Genomic DNA, 20,977 nt, shown 5'->3' with positions numbered 1-20,977 from the left:
ACACTTGCATGACAGAAGAGGGCACCAAATCTGATTATAGATGGTTGTGAGCCACCATATGGTTGCTGGGAATTGAACTCAGGACCTTTGGAAGAGCAGACAGTGCTCTTAACCTCTGAGCCCAGCCCTTGAGGTCTAACTTAAACATACCCAATACTATCTATCTCTAACAAAGGACTATGTATCAGCTACTATGGTCCATTTTTGCCTCTTTGTGTAGTATCTCAACTAATATATTGTTTCTAATAAGTATGTAGTCAAGCAAAAATAAGCAAACTCCTTTGTATTGATGTCACCTTCCTGACCCTATGACGGGGTTGTGCAATCAGTTCTAGTCATACACATTTTTGAAGAACAGAAAACAGAAAAGAGCATGTGTGAAGTAATAGGAATATTCTGTTAATTTTAAGTATGCAGACCTGTAGAATTCCCCGTAAACTCCCACTGGGATTTGCCTTTATTCTGTCTAGGCTGTTAATTGCACTTAACTTTAAAGCTCTGAAAGAAATATTCATAATGGGTAATCAAAGAATTGATCTTGATTAATAAACACCACCTTCTGGGACCTACCTCATCTATTGATTTTCTCCTGAAAAACAAGGAAGTAGGAATTGGGCTGAACTCCAAAGGGCAAAATCTGGGACAGGTTGTAAAGATCTCAGCGGAATTTGATGGAGACAGACACTACAGAAGGACCTGTTTGGGCACAGCTGTGCAGAACAGGATCCAGAACAGTGGCATGTGTGGCATGCAGGTACCAGGTGATGACACTCATCTCAGGATGTGTCCTGGACCTCCATTCCCTCTGCTGCCTTCCTTTTCATTGTGGGCCTGGGCACATCCAGAGTATTCTCCCCTGGGACTGACACGTCTTGGTCTTTTGAGTGGTGGCAAGCCTCATTTCTGCAGAAACTCTTTTTGTTTCAGTGCATGTGTCGTGGAGAATGAAGTCAGGACCCATGTCCTTTGCTATTGTTCTCCACCGTTACCTTTTGGACAGGGTCTCTCACTGAACTTGGTTCAGCGACTGACCAGATGGTCTGGCTTTTGGGTTCTAGGGCAGTGTCAGTCTTTGCCCTCCCAGCAGTAGAATTACAGATGTGGGTGACATCCCCTGAATTTTATGTGGGTGCAGGAGATCCAAACTCACACTTTTCATATCAACCACTTTGTTGGCTGAACCATTGCCCACCCCCACCCCCACAGTGAACCTTATTTCAAGTTTTTTTTTTCATGTGTGTGTGGAGCTCATGCACATGGGTGTGCAGGTATACATGTGTGTACCAGAAGGCACTGGGTACCTTCCCTCTCTGTGCTGTGCTCCTCTAAGATAAAGTCTCTTGCTGAACCAGAGCTCACCCCTTACTTACACTTAGGCTACACACAAATTCTCAGATCTGTGTTCTGCCCTCCAATGCTAGGGTCACAGGTCCAAACAGCCACAATGAAGTTTTTTTTTTTTTTTAATGTGGGTGCTGTAAAGTTTTAATTTGGTTGCCTCATGCTTGCATAGCAGAAGCTCTTCTCTACGGAGTCATCCCTCAGCCTACCATGCTACACATTCCTATGATACCTTCGCTGGTCTCTGCCTTACCATTTTGGTGGCACACACTTTCTTACTGCACCTTCTCTCACATGTAGCCTCCGTCTTATTTTTCTAACTAAAGCATTTAGTGTAGTCACGCTAGCATTTGTTGAACGAGCTGTAAGCTCAGTGAGCGGCTTCTATTTTAAAATGCATTCTTGATGAAAAACCTCTCTTGAAAAAGCCTAACATGTTATGCTAACACATTCCGTAACGTTAATGATAAGTTACTGCAGTGTATTCATTGAGGTAAAAAGACACACAGCTGGCAGGCAGGGCAATCACTCCCTAAGGAAGGAGTCGGAAATTGCTGTTTTTATTTGCTACCAACACTTTTATTGTAAGAAATACAAAAGGTATGACAAATGTACAAACCATTTTCTGGTTCTGTTTCAACCAATTCAGCTGGCACACAAGTGAGTCCAATGGGTAGTGACATTTGAACAATGGTTTTGAAAAACAATGAATTCAATTACCTGACAATAAATACCTAAATTTGCATTCTAGCACCCAGTAAAACATCCAGTTTCCAAAGGAGTATTGATCTGTAACCCTCCATGTTTCCTGCCAGTTGTGTCTCCTGCCCCCTGACACAGAATGAAGACTGTAGCTCAGCTCTGTCTGGGGGGAAGTTCTTTGTTAAGAAGCCTGCAGGAGGCCGGGAGTCACCCCTTACCTAGGCTGCTTGTATGAAGTACCCCATCCCAACAAGTTTGGTCTTTGGATGACACTGCCACAACACACACCCTCCACTTCCCTATTCCTGTAACTGGGAAGGGCTTGCATAAACTGACCAGTATTTTCATCTGCTTCAAGGGAAGGGAACAAAAGCCTTCAGCTCAGGGATTTGGAGGAGGGGGGGGCGCTGACCTTAGAGATACCCTTTTATGCATTTCCTCAGGAGGACTTTCTGTGTGGAGCGGCACAGGCACAGGTTTACGTTTTGCTGTAGGTACTCCACGTGGTCCTTCTGGTGGCCAGTAACCCTGATAAGGTAGGGCTGCCAGAGGGGATATGCCAGACTCACCCCTGAGTGCAGCACGGGGTTCACAGACCCTTCAGAGAAAGGTCCGGGGTGGACCTGGCATGCCAGCCTGGTAACTCCATCTAGCCGGCACAGGGAAGAGCAGAGGCAACACCATCAACCCCGAGACCCCTGCCCGCTCGTTTTAAGACTGTGTTCTAGGCAGTGATTTTTTTTGCCCCCACAGTGCTTCTTTGACCTGCTGAACCCAAAGCACCAAAAACAGACAGCATCCTGTAGCGATATGAGCAAACGGAATGAGGGTAATTATGCACCTTAAGGGAACGTGCACCCTGATGTCTGCACCGTGAAATCAAAACAGCAGACCGAGTTTCAAGTACGAAGAGAAGCAGTAAAAGCGGAGCCTGTTGATGCGACATCACACAGCAGCCTGGAATGTTTTGTTTTGTTTTGTTTTTCACCTGGGACTACAGCCAACAACGAACAGTCGGTATAGTGACTGGGTGTAAAGACCAGGATGTTCAGAAATATGCTAGAGGGTATTTCTAACTGACATCACGAGTGCATTCTGTGCCCGGCATCAGGCAGGTATCTCTTGTTGACTATGACCAGCCAAAGCCAAAACGGGGGTGGTGACCAGGCCTAGACAGGCACGCTTGGTGCTGAAAGTATTTCTCATCACATGCTTGGTGCCTAAATCTCAGACAAGGAGGTGGGGAGCATCAAAGGGACAGGCCTAGGAAGTGGCAGGGAGCACCTTGAGGGAGGGAGGGAGGGTGGGGGGAGGGAGGGATGGAGGGAGAGATGCAGGGGTGGGATGTACAGTGTGGGGACGCTGGACTCCTGGGGCTGGCTTTCACAGCCTAGGTTAGTATTGGACATGTGTGACCTCTACAGTTCAGTCCGGGAAACAGTGAGTCCAATGTCCAAATGAAGATCTCTTTTTTACCTTTAAACATTTTTCTACTCTAAGAAGAAGTCAAAACAAAAATCAGCTCATTGTGTAGGATAGCTTTGCTGGAGCCTCTAAAAGCAAGTTTTAACTAGTCCCTATGGAATACAAGAGCAACACTCACCTTACGGTGCAAACATACTTCTACACATCTAGAAAGGACAGCCCTGCTCCTGACGTGCACTCTGGGGCATGGCACTGCACCCCAACACACTCTGCTCTTCTACGCCAAACACTTGCCCATTAACCTTCAGCTCAGACCAGAACCAGCAGGAAACGCAACTGGGCTTTTGGGTTGTTGAGAACTCCTAGGTTTTTATTGCTAGGGTGGGCTGCTTCTGTATACAGCAAAGTCGCCTGGAACCTGAAACCACGATGAGCCTCAAGGCATAAGCAGCCAGTTCCGTTCCCATGGAAAAGCCTTCACACCACTCCCTTCTCCACGGTATCACTTGTTCCCACCACTGCACAGGACACCTACGAGGGCACTAGATTGCTTGGAGAAGACTCTTGCACAGAACCAGACAGGAGGCAGCACCTAGATGCCTGCTCTGCCCTGGTGGCCACCTAGCCCAGTCCCTAAACTAAAGCAACCTCTGCATGCTACCTTAGTATTTGCTATAATTAATCTCACACTACACTATACACTCATTGGCCAGGAGCAACAGCTACAGATTCCATTGCTTTTCCTCTTTTAACATAGTAAGACACCTAGACACCAAAAGTACTACATCTAATCAACTGAAACGTAGCGATCATGTCAAAAACTCATGCAGCTTATTTGGGGTATCACTGTAATTTTTGTTTGCTTAACTCCATCAAGACCATGATAATGAACATTAAATCCACGTCCTAACGTCTGCCTTTAGTTGCACTTTCACAGGACTAGTGTGGCTTATCAATAAATAATATACATGAATAATAATAGAAATAATTTATGTAAGCGTGGAAGTTGATAAGAAAAATTCCCCATCTTCTAAGTGCTGTTCCTAGTATGCTATTAATTGCGTGTACTGATACATCTATTACTGTTCATAGGAAAATAATGACTAAAAGTAAGAACTGAAATATACATGAATCTATTGTTGCAAATAGGATTGGAATGAAAAGACGTGACTGGGGATGGGGGTGATGTCATGAAATGGATTACTGATGGATTTATTTTACTCATCCAGAGACTTAAGGTCAAACTCAAGAGATGATGGTGACCACAGGAAAATTGCTGGCTAATCCATGTTATTGCATTTCATAGAACTGAAGATTAAAAAACTTCAAGTAGGGGTAGAGGGCCCCCCTACTTGGTTAGCTCACAACCAGAATCTGGCTAGAACCTTGCCTGAGTTAGAAAGTATAGGGCTAGACATAATTCCTGGCAGTCAATGTGTAGCTATATGACCCCTTAAAATCCAAATCCAAACCCAAAACCCTACATAGAGGAAGACAGAAAAGCTTCCTGTAAATGGGAAAATCCTTTTTCTTTTCAAGGAATAATTTACTCACTAAAGAAGAATAAGAATAAGAATAAGAATAAGAAAAGAAGAAGAAGAAGAAGAAGAAGAAGAAGAAGAAGAAGAAGAAGAAGAAGAAGAAGAAGAAGAAGACCAGAAAGTAAAGAATTATACACTCTTGCTATTTGAAGCAGAAAACTGTTTTTCAAAATGAAACATTTCCAGGATTTTTTTTTTTTTTGCCACCACATATGTATCAGGATAGAAAACAGAAAAAATAAAAAAAACTTTGTTCTGTAATTATATATCTGAAAAAACCAAAACAAACAAACAAACAAACAAACCAAACCCAAAACCTAAGACAACTTTCAGAGTGAGACATCTGGTACAGAGGGCTTGCAGAGCAGCATCCATCGTGTCTACACCCAAACTAGCGAGCAAACTGTGTTGTAGTTATTGTCACGCAGAGGCCAGCCCCGTGCCTCTAGAGCACCCTGCTTCCTAAGACGGCACTACAGAAGGCTCTGAGATGCACAGGGCACTGGCCCTCCCACAGCATCCTGCTGGGCCTGGCTTGGCTTGCCCAGGCCCCTGCCTTTCTGCCAGGTAGTCCTCAGGATGATGGCAGAGAGTAGACCCAGGGAGAACTTGGCATTTTACTGAGGGGCTTAACCTGAGATCTGTGCTTCAGTGGGAGCGGAGGGTGGAGGGTAGAGTAGGGGGTGGGGGTGGGAAAGAGCTGAAGACTTCTTAAGGCCTTGACAGCCCCTGATCTGTGAAGAGCTTTGATTCAATGTCTATAACTGAGGCTTGCCTGCCTGCCTGCCTGTGTGCCCGCCTGTCATTCTGGAGTAAAGTCAGGCAGGTGATTGCGCATGTGCCTCAGAAGGTATAAACTGCTTTCTGCCACAGCGTGCCTCAGAAACTTAAAATACCTTGTCTGTTTATCCCCACCGTGCTGCGCCATTAATTGGCTCAGCGGCACGGGTCTCTGAGGGGGGGAAAAAAAAGTGAATTCAAAATGTAGTAAAAAAACAAAAAACATAAAACAAAAAACAACAACAAAAAAAAAACACCTGACTTTGAGAGTGGAAACAGCAAAGCCTTATGTAGATTCCTTTCTAAGTTGATATGTTTATATATATGAACCCAAAATGTAGGAGTTAGGATTTGAGAGCTTACACTTGTGGCTTACAGGTGTAGAGTGTAAAAGCCACCGGTTCTTTTGTCACTTGAAGAGTGCTGCAGTTCTTTAGAAGATGTTCTGCATGCTCATCCGATTGCTGATTCGCTACTTATTTTGCTCCCTTGCATTTAGAAATGAACGAGAGTCAAAAAGGTTGCAGGGGAGTTGAGGGATGAGAGCAGGAGACAAGGTATGAGCGCTCTGGCTGGGGCTCCTCCCATGATGCTGTGCACACAGCAAGTCTGGCTTCGGGGAAGAAGTTCTATGTTCTAGAACAGCAGATGATTTGGGGTACATCAGACGTGTTCCTTAAGCAACTGTAAATGCATTCTTTATTTGCTTAAATGTCACTCCCGAGCAGATTCCACAGTCACTCAGCACCTAGCTGCAGAATATTATGAAGACTGTTAATTGCCCGAAGAAACACAGGCGAAGAGACACAGGTAACAGTTCAAAATGTGCGGAAAAACAGAAGTAATGTCGCTCCAGTACCTCTTTAGCCTTGGTCAGATCTGAAGTATTCTCTGAAAGCGCCACCTTGGGAACCCTACTGGGATACGGCAACAACAAAACTCCACACAAACCTTAGGGCACTGTGAATTTTAAAACCAGCTTTTCCTCCAAATAAAACCAAACCAACTCCAAACTCCTTTCCATCCCACCGTTTTAACTTGGAGCTGCTGTAACAGTATTTCGGTAGGCACTCGAGGAGAAGCCCGCATTTATTCTTAGGTGGCTATTTTCTTGAGGGCCAGGGAACCAGGCCACAGAGGCCTGACTATCCTAGCAGAAGTCCACTAACTTGCTGAAAATCCTAGCAGAAAAAAAAGGCAACTTCATTAGAAAAAAAGAAAGAAAGAAAGAAAGAAAGAAAGCAAGCAAATAGAGCCGTCTCTCTTTCAGAAGACAGGCGGGCAAAAGAATAGGTTTGGCTTATCTCCTGAAAAAAGCCACCACCACCACTATCCAAACCCAAACCAAGTCAGCGGAGATGCTTGAAAAATGCAATCCCAGCCTGGAAGAGGTGGGAGGCTGTAGGCACCAGCTTGGCTTGTGGAACTAGGCTGACCTCCTCCATAGACAGGAAGCTGGGAGGAGATGAAGGCGTTGTGTTCTCATGCATTGGAGGCTTCTCCACGGTGGAGGAGGAATGCATGAACACCTTCCTAACTATGTACCAAGATGCAAAGGGTGTACATGACAAAGGATATTTGGAAAAAGGCTTATAACTTATCCATTCTCAGCTGCATGAGAGGCAAATGCCTTTACAATTTTTACTTTTTACAGTGAATATTCTTAGGCGTATATACATAGTGAGAATAGCCTCAGATGGCTGCTTTCTTCCCATGAAGCGAGGAAGGAATGCCAATGATTCTACGCATCTCGACAAAATTTGTGTATTTTGACATACCCAGTGCTGAATGGCTTAAGCTTTTTTTTCTTAGAACACACTTAAAGGCAAAAGTGTACTGTTAAACACGTAAAATTTAAAACAACCTTTGAATATCCTGTTTGTTCCTAACTTTTTTTTTAATTTTTAAAGATTTGGAAATCATATAATATCTTTATTTTCATATCACAATTTAAAGCATGTGCTCTCCCAAAGGCTACTGGTATGTGCTAAGCCCAAGCAGTCATAGAGTATGGGGACTTTTAATGTGATTCTTTCCCGGACCCTACTATACTTTAAGAAGCTCTGAGTCATCTGTGCTTCTCATAAAAAAAAAAAAATTAAGTCAGGCAGGCGCGGTGGTGCACGTCTTTAGTCCTAGCAGGTGCATCTACAGAGCTAGAGGCCAGCCTGGTCTACAGAGGGAGTTTCAGGACAGCCAGGGCTACACAGAGAAAGCCTGTCTCAGGAAGAAGGAAAAAAAAAAGTCAGGTTTCCTCTAGAAGAGCAGTTGTTTGGACAGAAGACTCAGTACAACAATGCTGCTAGAAACCTTACATAATTTTACTTCCGTGATGAGAGTGGCCGCGACTGACTTTAGCAGTCACAGCTTTTAAGAGAAGCAGCTATAGTTACTTAAAAAACAAGCTCAGGATATACTTTAAAGTTCAAACTGTTTGACTTGCTCAGTCAAGTTGGCTAGCAGCCCACTCCCGAGCCAATTGCGCACCTTTCTATCCTGAGGAAAGTGTTGTCTTTGAGATGGCAGCACCTGCTGCATCCTGAAGTTTTCATTTTTACTTCTTAGTTTTTATTTTTAAGTTAGCTTCCGAGCTGTTTTCAGTCAATCACCTAGGGCTGAACTCAAGTCTACTGGTCAGCGATTGGGTCCTGAGAGAAAGGCGTGAGAAAATGGGGCAGGAATGGCCCCAAGCTAATAGAAGAGTTTCTCTGCTGCTTGAGCGCCCAGCTTCTTTAAAGAGGGACACCGTGGGAGGCTGCAGCCCACTGGGTGCTCTCAGGGACTGTATTTCTAAGGCCACCTGGGTGGTTAGGACTCCCTGCCACATGACAGCGAGTGAGCTCATGGGGACTAAGTGGACACCTCACTCCCCTACTCCACACCCACCTGGGAGGTTGTTACAGTTCCAGTCAGTCCTGTAAATGCCAGGGCCTCTGAAAGCGAACCCGGGACAGAAGCGATTAGGCACAGTTCTGTACTGTTCCTCCTAATGGCTGCTTCTGTAGACACTGGGGGCAGTAGGCTCTTCACAGTGCATCAGTCCTTCCACGGAAGGATGAGTTGCACTCAGTAAGCTCTTATGCTTCTGTAGCTTTCCATGTGCTGTAAGGGCCCCGATGGCAAGGCTCCTGTGTGGAGACTGGGTCTCAGAAGTGGGAGCCTGATGGACAGGCGTACATCAGAAAGCAGCTGCATGGACAAAGAACTGGTGCAGAGACAGGAAATCCACAGAGGCCAGCATGCCCGTCCTGCACCATCCTGGAATAAATGCCAAGTTTCTAATACCAGGATGTTTGTGACGTAAAAATACTACTCAAAGCTGGCGTGGTGGTGACTACTCATGCCCATCTACAGTCCAAGGTGGATCTCTGAGTCCAAGGCCTGATCTACAGAGTGAGTTTCAGGAGAGCTAGGGGTACATAGAGAAACTCTGTCTTGAAAAACCAACCAACCAACCAACCAAAAAACAAACACACATACATAACAACAAAAAACCCCCCAAAGCCACCCCCCCAAAACAAAACTACCTAGAAATAAGCCCAAAATGGATAACAAAAAACGAAGTTAAACTCTATACTTAAAAACTCTAAAGAATACAGAAAGATTCCAGTTTAAGAGAGCTGTGGTTTTTTTGAGCAATGTTATGGAAAACAAACAAACAAAAAACACAACCCCCCTTTTTTTTCTGTGAAAACAGAACCCTTGAAATTATTTTCACTCTATCCCATGGATGCTAATCCAAGATGGAGTAAACCACGATGTAGTGAGCTTCATGTTCTATTTCTAAGCCCCAGCACAAACTCGTCTGTGTTTTGGGCCTCGTTCAAAGGCAAGGCAGAAGACACCTAGAGGAGACTGTCTCAGAGGCTCTGGGCTGATTCTGCCTCAAGTTTTGACAGTGCTGACAGCACATCCTAGTGCTGAAATGATGAAGGGCAGAACATTCTCACAGCTTAGCTTTCGTTTTTTTTTTTTTAAATCTTGCTTTTGAAAAAAAAAAAAAACAATCCTGTTTCTCAAGACAACAAATCAGAATGCAATAAATGTTATTAAAAAAAAAAAAACAACCAAAAAACAAAAAACGACACCCAGCCTCAAAGCCCCCAGGAAAGGCATCTAACTCCTGCACACAAGATAATCACAGGTATTGCTCAGCTACATGGCATACAGTAAAGCCTCCATACACAGAACACCACCAGAAGCCTGTCCTACTGTGTGACATCCCAGCCATTCTTTCAAAGCTCTACACCGAAGCATGATCTGTTTTTTTTACTTATATATGCTCCAAACACGAGTCAAAACACAGCTAAACTTCCCCAAAGCTGCTTTCTATACCTTTTACCTAGTGCCAGGGTAGCATTAAGCCGTGGATAAGGCAAGGATGGCACGGGATGTAAAGGACAGAGAGAGAACAGCAAGGTACAATTGTTTATAATGCCCAGGCCAGGCTGGCTCTGCAGAAAGCAGGGCTGAGCATCAGGCACCCACCCCCAAAAGCACATCCTGTGGATGGACAGAGAGATCACGTTAGAGAGTAAATAATTTTCTCTAAAAAAGAGGGAAAGACATCCCCCTCAGACAGAACACTTGACAATATACAATATAAAAATGTAAAACACTAAGTGAAAGTTATAGTAATCTATATGCTGGTGACACACGGGACAAGTACTCTACACTGCCTAGGTGACCTCAGTGATGGTAGGTGGGAAAACTGTACTAAGAAAACGAAGGGGATCCTGCTAGTATGGTACAACTGGACCCAGACGCCATAAGTGACGCCATTTGCAGAGCGTTTAGGGAAAGGCTGCAGGCAAGTGGGCGTGGCATGTGGGAGGGGCAAGGTGGACAGACAAGGGGGCGTGGCACGGAGCAGCTGGGCAGGCAAGTGGGCGTGGCATGGGGGGGGCAGCTGGGCAGGCAAGTGGGCGTGGCATGAGGCTAGCTGGGTAGGCAAGTGGGCGTGGCATGGGGGGCAGCTGGGCAGGCAAGTGGGCGTGGCATCGGGGCAGCTGGGCAGGCAAGTGGGCGTGGCATGGGGCAGCTGGGCAATGATTAGAATATGAATTAGAAGTGCTAGCGGAGAGCAGGTGGGCACTTTACAAACAAGGCAGAGAATGGCGGATGTACAAAGGGGCAGTAGGTGGAGAGAACTGACCGTCTCTATGCAGAAGCAGCTTCAAATCAGAGCAGGAAGCAATTGCCTAAAACAAAGAACAAAATAACAGGAAACACAAAGGAAGTAATAGTTCAAACCAGAAAATATACTCTTTTCCCTATCTTTAAAACCTATTTGAGGTACACTCACTCCCTAAACCTATTGCAAGTAATAAAACAGGGCCTTTCCCAGGAGAAACAATTATGTGTTGTACTATATATATAGGACTTAGGACAAGTAAGTTCCACTTTCCAAAGAGTAAATAAAGAATGCACGCTTAAAAATAGTCTCTTAAAAGATGTTGGGGTTTCCCCCATTTTGCAGTCTCATTTCTGTGGTATCTAAAACATTATCGTTTACTGCTAGCAAAAGCTTTTGGACAGAAAGGAAATGCTGAGGACAAAGGCTCAACCTCTGTAACCGGAGAAGACCCCACTGGTTCATCACTTTTCACTTATTGGTCACCTCTAGTCTTTAAAATTCAATCATTCTTGTTGTCTACAAAAAGTAACACTTTAGGAGATCAGGGCGTTCCTCTCTCTCTCTCTCTCACACACACACACACACACACACACACACACACACACACACACACTCACTCACTCACAAGTACCGAGCAGGCCCAGCAGCTGCAAAGAGATTACATCATAACTCAGCAGGGCCTGGATCATCACATCCTACACTGGCAGCATTCAAGGTTAGGAAATGAAATGGCAGCACAATAACTTGGTCAGCAGCTTCTCTTCTTCTGGACGTTTTCCAGGTTCTTGAAACAGACAGACAGACAGACAAGTGAACGAACAGAAAGCTGCAATCACTCTTGCATTGATTTCTGAACAGCCAACTAGGTGGTTTCCTTGGTGAAGCAGGGCCCATGCAGAAGCCGGCAGCTGGAAGGCTGGCAGCCAGTACTCTGCCACTGCGCCGCACGGCTTGCTTAGGGGACTCGGCAGCCACCGATGACGTGTTCAGATGACTAGCTCACGGCGTCCGTGGGGAACCTCAGGCCGTGTTCAGCTCCGAGGTGCCCTGGCTGGGCGACAGGTGAGAATGCGGGCTGTCCTTGTATCTCTCCAGGTCTTGGAAGTACGGGTGGCTGAGGGCGCCATAGGCGGATATTCTCTTGGCTGGATTAAACGTCAGGCATTTCTGCAATAAAGAAAACATTTGCTCTGAAACATCAAGGCCAATAATGTGCTTGCACTTAGACCTTTGGAGAAATCTTGGGAAGTTAAAATTCTGTTAACAGTTCTGCTTCCAAAAGTCATCAGCCTAAGAATGAACTGGAAAAAAAAAAAAACCAAAACCAAACCCAAAAACAAACCAAACACACTGAGCAATAAACAGTGCTTCTGTAAAAATAAATAATTTGATTACTAGATAACTGACTCAAAATTACCCTTTAGAACTACATGTTCAAGAGCTGAGTACTTTGGTAGGCTGGGAGGAACAGTCTCACCTCTATTCAAGTTGCCGTTGACGATGTGACTGACCTAGGGTTTCAGGAATGTTTCTACCTGCTTCCAGGAGAGAAACACGCCACCGGGAACTGCTGCCTTTCTGGCCTCGGCGGCGGCAGAATGAGACACAGAGAAAAGCGCAGGTTATGACCCACAGTCCGAATCAGGCAATGACAGCTCTTAATTCAGGAGGAGGTTAGTAACAGGCTTAGTATTCCTAGGGCTCCGACTCCGAGAACAGTGCAGTGAGAAGGGCCATATGTGTCCCCAAAGAAGGGTATTATACATGACATCAATAACAAATTGTTTGAATTTCAAAATGCAAAAGTGCTTATTTTATTTTATTTTATTTTTAAATACTTCAAGTATGGGCATGCGTGTGTCTGCATGTGGGAGTGTGCACGTGAGTGCAGGTGCCTGTGGGGCTGTGATGCTGAAGCTGGAGGGACAGGCTGTTGGAGGCTGCTTGATACAGATGCTGAGAACTGAAATTGGGTCCACGGCAAAAGCAGTACATATTCTTAAGAACTGAGTCACCTCTCCGCCCCTAGAATCTTATTTTCAACGGGTGTATTTTTTTTTTTTTTATGTGCGTGGCACACTAAATACTTCTTAAATAGATCACTAACTAGGAATATTGATACTTGGTTCCTTTGGGGGGGGGCATTTGCAAAGATGTGACTAGCGCACGGATTCAAGTAGCAGGATACATTAAACATGGAAGTGTATTTACTTTTCAAGAAGGTATGCCCAAGGGATCAGGAGTCTTCGTAAAGCTGCAACCAAGTATGCATTCAAAACATGGTGCTGGGAGAAAGACACCCTGGAATCCAAAGCCACTAGCTGGAAACAAAATCCACAGCAAGAGTATAGCCTCCCACACACGGTGTGGTTGAGGCAGCACCCGGTGCTGTCTATCATACAGTCTCGACGGGCACATGCCAACTGCATCCCAGGAACTTACCAGAAGTAGGTCTTTGCCTAGTTCGTCAATGTCTGTCACGAACTTCTCGATGGGTTGAGCAGATTTGGAATGAAAAGCCTGCCTGGGAAGGGCCACATCCCTAGGCCAGTCTTCTTCTCCTGGGAGTCCAATCACGCTACGGAAGAAGGAGAGTGAATGTAAGCATTGGCCGAACGGAACGGCTCCCTCACCAAAGCTGAGGGCCAGCAAATGCTTCGGGGCAGGCGCTCCAGGAAAACCTCAACTAACAATGTAAAGGGTTTCTCATTTACCCTACTACCACAGGGTGGGCACGTGGCACAACCTCAGAGGACACTGAAAACTTCCGGAAGTAAGCCCAGTCCGTGGTAGCAGACACCAAATGGAAGGGGAGTCTGGGAACGGGCTTGTGTGGCCAGGGGTGCGGTGATGAGGCAGACGCTGCGGCGACTCTGAAAGACGCCCATGCGGATGTACAGTGTCTACCTCTAGGCCTGAACCCTTGCTTTGCCTTCTCATAAAACAGTTCTATGAAGATGTGCTTTCCCCACACTCACCCAGCACAGCTTATTAACACATGACTTTGGCCAAGTCGTTTAATCAAAGAGTAATTTTCTAAATGGGACTCAAAAATAAGGTTAAAAATTACGTCGGCCCCGTTTTACGCAATCACTATGTAATGGTATTCCAAAGTGAGAAACGGTCAGTTAAAGGGCATCATTGAGATTTCCCCCTGACAACCATTCTGGGATCAGAAATGTAGAGAGAGCAGCAACTCGTACAAAGAGCATAGGCTTTGAAAACAGGCAGACGTGGCTTCACATTCAGCGCCTACCCTTAATTGACAGGTAAGGACAAATTACATGACAACTATGAGCTTTGGTATCTTTATGTATGTGATGATGGTAATTTATAGTTATAGTGAGGGTTGGGGAGCAATTTACTGAAACTGTATACTACAGTGCCTGCCACACAGTATATGTAGCCAATATCCATTTTTTTAAGTTATTATTGGTAGGCTGGTGGCCCTATCTAATCTATAAATATGTAGTATTATTTATAGTTTATGTATAGGTGGTAAGTGTATTTGGACAGTGCACAGACTCTGAGTAACTTGGAACTAAGAAAAACAAGAACACAACTTAGTAAACAGGATAGACAGTTATTCAGATATTGACCCAAACTGTTTTTAACCCTAGTTAGAAATGGTGCTGGCCTAAACTAAGGTCCTGCTCTGTACTTTTTGAGGCACAGGCCTACAAGGTATGGTGGCAAACATCTTTCAGGAAGATAGGTGGCAAGACAGGTGTCACAGGGTCTACAGGGCTCTGTCACAGAGCTCCCCCGGGAAGAGCAGATTTTCCATCATCAGTGCACATGTCCCTGGGTATAGAGGCATGACACTAACTGTCCCTACTGAGCATCTGCAGAAGACGTACACTTTTTTTTTTATTGTGTGTTTGGTTTTTATTTTTATTTTTTACAATTTTTTAAAATTAATTTATTCTTGTTACATCTCAATGGTTATCCCATCCCTTGTATCCTCCCATTCTTCCCTCCCTCCCATTTCCCCCTTATTCCCTTCCCCTATGACTGTTCCTAACGGGGATTACCTCCCCCTGTATATGTTCATAGGGTATCAAGTCTCTTCTTGGTAACCTGCTGTCCTTCCTCTGAGTGCCACCAGGTCTCCTCCTCCAGGGGACATGGTCAAATGTGAGGCACCAGAGTATGTGAGAAAGTCATATTCCACTCTCCACTCAAGTGTGGAGACTGTTCTGACCATTGGCTAGATCTGCGTAGGGGTTAAAAGTTTACCGCCTGTATTGTCCTTGGCTGGTGCCTTAGTTTGAGCGGGACCCCTAAGACATATACTTTGAGGAATATAAAGACAAGAATCATGGACACACTGGAATCAATGAGCAAAATCATGACTTACGTAAGTAGCACACAAAGAGTTTAATAGCAAGATCTAGAACACGAGTGATGAAGGGGTAAAAACAATCACTATAACCACGAAAGGAAACACGAGGATGTGTTTGGGTAGAATGGGAACAATACTTATCATAGACAGTTTTAAACTTCTACCCCTGCAGAGCCCTTTTATATTGGGACTTTTGTACATAATCATCATCAGTTGCCTAGGAATGGATTGTAATGTGCTTAGAATTTAAATCATTTAATTGGCAACATTTTTTTTTTTTGAGATAGCCTTTTACTGTGCATACTAGGCTGACCTCGAACTCACAATCCTCTGGTCTCAGCCTCCTGTGTATTATTAGTAGTGTTGAACATACCTAAAGATTTGAAGGCTTATGAATACAGCAGTCAGAAGCCAAATGCTGTCAAAGAAACACTGTCTGTCTGTATCCTATGGAAATACATACTAACTGCATATAAAGTGTGGATATATATACATGTATACATATATTTAAAAAAAATTTAAAACTATTGTCTTCTCTGACTCCTGTAAAAAATCCGTGAGACACACAGGTCAGGTACATCATCTTAGTGAAGAGATGGGGAGACAGGGCGAGGAAGGAGAACGCCTGCCTGCTCCCCCTCAGCTCTCCTTATTCCATATTCCATTTTTTTGCTCCTATTTAACTATGATATCACTCCTAAAAAATGCTCTAAATGTCGTGCCTAACATCATTGCTCTGCCTCTAAAGTACTCGATGTTCTCTGAAAGTAGAAATGTGTCTACAGTTTACCTTATTAAGAGCATGAGCATATGACTTTCCTTTAAAAAAAAATTTAGTGTCATGTCCAATAAGGACTGTCATGGCCCTTGGTAAGCATAATGAAATCGTGAGGGGTTCATTAGAAAAGGCTTGCATCATAATTCATTATTTGGACAGCTGAGTAGGAGCTGTAAAAGTTGACGTTTACGCTGGAAAGACTGACAGAGCACAGAATCTATAAATGGCTGTGGTGGATGGGGCCCGAAATATTTTTTTTTCAAGTAGTTTGAGAGTGACACTAGGGTGCAGCATTGTCCCTTTTCTGTTGAGAGAACCATCCAGAGCAAGGAAGCAAAGCCAGAAACCAAGCAGTATAATCTAAAAGCACCAAACCTACGAGGCTTTCCAGCTGCTTTTCTGCTAGCCACGTGGGAGTGCCGGGCCTTGGCCAGAAGTCCGAACCGGCTTTCCCACGGGACAAGCCAAATGTCCCTTCTGGCCTATTGCATTGACTTCATGGTCTAAGAGTACAGGCAGTGCTACAGGTCCGCAGACTGCGCTGGAGGGGGCCAGGAATCGCATGAGGTATAAAGAAAGGAGAGCAGGCAATGGCCTCGGGGGCCCGGCAGGCAGATGTCCCCAAGACCGCTTTTCCTTTCAACAGGGGAATATGACAGCATTTGCTTTCCCAGGTCCCTCTGGAAGACCACATGCACACAGGACAGATTCTATAGTCTCAGGGAAAAATACGAGGCCAGCAGTGAATGACAGCAGCTTCACGTGCACAGGCAGGGTAATAAAAGACCTTGGTGGAGAATGCATTCATTTTACAGGGTCATCATCAGGAAGTGTGGTACTGGTGAATGCCCAGACCTGGGAAGTCCCCAGACAAGGCTAGACCAGACCAAACCAAATCAACAATAACAAAACAAACTAACCCCCCACCTCCCACCCCGCAAAAAAACCAAAAAAACAAACACAAACAAACAAACAAACAAACAAACCCAAAGCCAGTTAATGTTCTTTCAGCTTCAAAGCACTGGGAACAGCTTTCAGTTGCCCAAAGAACCTCAGCTTTTGGGGGTGAATTCCAGGTTTAAAGCAATCACCCTTAAATAGATGATTCATAGAGGCACACTTTTTTGGGGGTGGGGGTAGGGGGAAGCAGGTGGCAGTCTTACCGATTTTAAATTCCATAAAAATCATTTGAGATTGAGATTCATAAAAATGATGGTGGTGATTTTTAGCCAGGACCCCTATGGGAGGATTCTAGCTCACTTGGGGATGCGGCTCAGCAAAAGCACATAGCCAAAAAAAGGATGCCACACAGCGCGCCATGTGAGGAGGAAGGCCCCAGTTACATTCTAGCGACATGAAAGCATGCACATCCTCACATGTACAAACATGTAGGCACCAATGAGGTTTGCAAATCACCACAGCGCAATGCGATAAACCACTGGTAGCAGCGGGTGAGTTGGAGAACGGACTGCACGGAGAAAGTGAAGTCTCTCTCATTTCTCAGGTGAAAACATTAAAGGAAAATAAGGCTAAGTCAGCAGTTATGAGCTGGGGCATGTGACTTCCTCTCAGTTACTCAGCCACCGGCTCAGAAGAGAACAGAAGTCTCATCCTCTATTTCGGTGTTGTGAGGGGAAACGTGACTGGCTAGCATTTTTATCCTTGGCTGTGGAATGCAATGCAAACCCAACAGGCATGATCAAGGATTCTCAATGGGAACAGGATGTCTATTTGGACAGCCCTGGGGTCCCTAGGCCTCCAACTGTCCCATCTCGTATGACAGGTAAATTTGATGAGAACACAGGCAGACAACACATATGAACACTGGTGGCTCAGAGAAGCAGTGAAGATCCACCCAGGCAACAGGCAGGCGAGCATTCACAGCACAGCAGGGAGGCTTGAGTCACAACCAGCCCTGTGTGAGACAGCTCTGCTACCCTGTCCCCACTCACCACACACCTAGTGAGACTGTCTGCAGCAGCAGCAGCAGCAGCGTGGGGCAAGAAAAGATAAGAGAGAAACAAGAGCATCAGAGGAAAGCCACTGCAAATGTTTTGGGTGATGGGAGAGAATAATTATTACTTACTCCAAGATTTTTCCTAGTTGATCCACATCTGAACTGCCACGAAAAAGAGGCCTAAAAGAATAAAGATAACATCTCAAAACCAGGCATTTCCTGACGTTGCATTCCAGTCATTCGTCATTGTCATTGCTCAGCAGAAAGCAAAATATTCTTTACTGGAGGGAGAAGTGTGACCGACCATCCCTTTCCGGCCAAGGAAGGCTTTCCATGTATCTCACTGGCAATAAGGCCTCTCCTGTTCGCCGTGGTATCTGACTTTCATAACTATGCATCCTGTTTGTAGCCATTGCAACAAGAAAGCTACAACGGTTTGTCTAGAGGCCCTGGTTTTAAGGCTCAGCCTAACTTTGCAATAGGGTGGAGCCCATCTTGGTCTGAGCATGTGGGAGTCCCGAGGCTGTCCCCAGAGTGCTTTGCGCACCCCACTTTCCAGGGACTTCCTGAGGAGCTTCTTTCCTACTTGTCCTGGATGCCGTGTTGAGCCCCTGCTGGGTCTGTTTTCTTAATTACGCCCCTTTGCTTTCTCTTAGTAGTGTGGTTGCTTCCCGTCGCTCGTGCAGAGGTAACTGTGTCCTCTTCTGCTCTCCTTATCTACAGCAACCATTCCGCTGGCAATGAAATAAACTCCCTCTGCGACACTTCTGGTGTTTTCCCAAGTAGACCAAATGGGCTTCGGAGGGCGAGGTCATTCTAGGTTTCCTCATAAGTCTTCTTCTAATACTTTTCCCTAGTTGACTCACAGTTATTATTTTGTTTTTTGTTTTTTTGTTTACACCTATAGTATACAAATAAGTCTTTCTCAACTCCTTGTTCGGTGAATGACACAAACAGCTGGTTCCCCCCCCCCACCCCTTTCTCCTTTAATTTTTGTTTTATTTTTGAGTCAAAGTCTCACTAGAAAGCCCACTCTGGCCTGGACACTCAAGGTAGCCTCAAACTCACCACCCTCCTGCCTCCTGCCTCAGTGCTATTTATAAACTTATGATTATTATCAAGAACTGTGTTCCTTAGTATATTAGATATCAAATTATATATGATATGCGTGTGTTGCTGGCAACAAACCCAGGGCCACACACGTAAGAAGCGTGCACTCCATCACTGAGGCAGCTACCTTCTAAGCTCTTACACAAGTCTCAGAAAATAGAAAAGTAAAAAGTGAAGAAATGCAGTAAACCTTGAAACAACAACGAGTCAATAAAATGACGGGCTCTTCGCAGAGAGCAAATGTCGTATCTAGCATGTCTCGCAATGTTCCTGAAACAGGATAATTCCAGGAGCAACGAGGTATCACTGCCATCATCACTGTGATTCATTAACAGATGCTACGCAACTTTACCAATACCTAAAGAACAGCGGACTTGAAGTTCAAGCCAAGTCCGTCTTACCCCCCAAAGCCTGAGCTGCGCATCTCACGGTTATGCCGAAACACACATTTATTTCTGTTACTCTGTTCTTTGCAGCTGAGCCACTGAGGAGAAGCGGCACAGGACTCTGGGAGGGGCACTTCTGAGTCACGGCATGTTACACGGCATGCTGTAATCACACTGCCCTCTGACCCTCTACTCACCTTTACATTCCTGTTCTACTTCGTTCTCTGCACATGCACTCACTGCTGGGGGCTGTGGTTTGAATGTGGGTGCCAGGAGGTGGAGCTTCGGGTGGGGACTCTTTTTTCATGAATGGGACTCCTGCTCTAAGAGGTGGAAAGATGTGCTCTGTCCCTCCCGCCTTGTGTGGAGGCAGCAAGAAGCTGGCGTTTGGAAGCAGACAATCGTCACGACATAGGGACCCACTGGCATCTTTACCTTAGGCTTCTCAGCTTCAACATCAGTGCACAATAAATGTCTGTTGTTTATAAATTACTACCCAGTATAAGGGGCTCATTTACAAATAGACTAGGAAAACGACCCTTTTGGATCCTTAAGGCTCTTCTTCATTCTTTTGTTCATATTTACTTTTTATTATTTTTTTATTACTTTTTATTATTATAAAGTGCCAAATACACATTTTTTTTTTCCTGAGATAAGGTTTCTCTGTGTAGGCTTGGCTGCCCTGGACTTCCTTTGTAGATCAAGCTGGCCTCAAACTCACAGAGATCCATCTGCCTCTGCTTCCCAAGTGCCAGGATTAAAGGCGTGTGTTACTGTGCCCAGCTTCTCCCCCTCCCCTCAAGAAAGACAGTGTTTTCCTGTGTAGCCTTGGCTGTCCGAATACACATTTCTAAGGAGCCATATTTTTCTTTCTTTGCACCCAAATGTTTGCTTACTATTATGAGTAAATGACGGAATTATAAAGGCAGAGTCTAAATGACATCACGAGGATTAGAAGTACATGATCCACCTTCTATTATTAAGCACAGGTTCTAAATGGCTTGAGTGTCATGGGTGTCAGGCCAACTAAGTTTATACACAGAGAAGGAGTTATCAGCGGCTCCTGGTGAGTTGATTATGTGCAAGCTGCATGAACTTCTCATGAACACGGGTGGCCACAGAAGCAGGTAAGAAATTACTTTTGAGTATTGCAGAGCCTTTTAACTTCAACACTCCGGCCACCGCTATGGAAAAGCAAGCAAAATAGGCTCGAAGAATGGATGCATCTCTTAGACAAAGGCCTAAAACCAGTCCAGCTCTTGTTCTGGGCTGTGTGTCTTGGTTTCCTCGGGCAGTCAGAAGAGAAGCTCCTAAGCCAGGAAAGGGCTTAGACACAGCCACTGTGGAACTAGGACGATCTAGTTCTAAAACACATGTTTGAATTGCTCACGGAGCTGGTTGAAGTCCGCAGGAGGCCATCTGTGCACAACGGGAGAAAGGTGGGGGACAACGGATGGAGAACAAGAATAAATGCT

At 45.1% G+C, this 20,977-nt stretch overlaps 1 protein-coding gene across 6 annotated transcripts in view; it reads right to left on the bottom strand.

Moving 5' to 3' along the window:
* Positions 1-1,896: 1,896 nt before the first annotated feature.
* CDK6 (cyclin dependent kinase 6) overlaps positions 1,897-20,977 on the bottom strand; it is a 200,764-nt gene continuing 181,683 nt past the window's right edge. For all 6 annotated transcript variants that reach the window (XM_084784968.1, XM_084784971.1, XM_084784970.1 and 3 more), the window contains 3 exons: positions 18,136-18,186; positions 13,369-13,504; positions 1,897-12,093 (listed from right to left, as the gene is read on the bottom strand). In XM_084784968.1, the coding sequence (XP_084641094.1) occupies positions 11,947-12,093; positions 13,369-13,504; positions 18,136-18,186 (334 nt within the window). In that variant the 3' untranslated portion in view covers positions 1,897-11,946. The remainder of the gene's footprint in view (positions 12,094-13,368; positions 13,505-18,135; positions 18,187-20,977) is intronic.

This window comes from Acomys minous (assembly GCF_964271855.1).
Source record: "Acomys minous genome assembly, chromosome: 6".
NCBI classification, from domain to species: domain Eukaryota; kingdom Metazoa; phylum Chordata; class Mammalia; order Rodentia; family Muridae; genus Acomys; species Acomys minous.
Note: the sequence above shows the minus strand (reverse complement) of the source record. Positions and strands in the feature narration are given on the sequence as shown.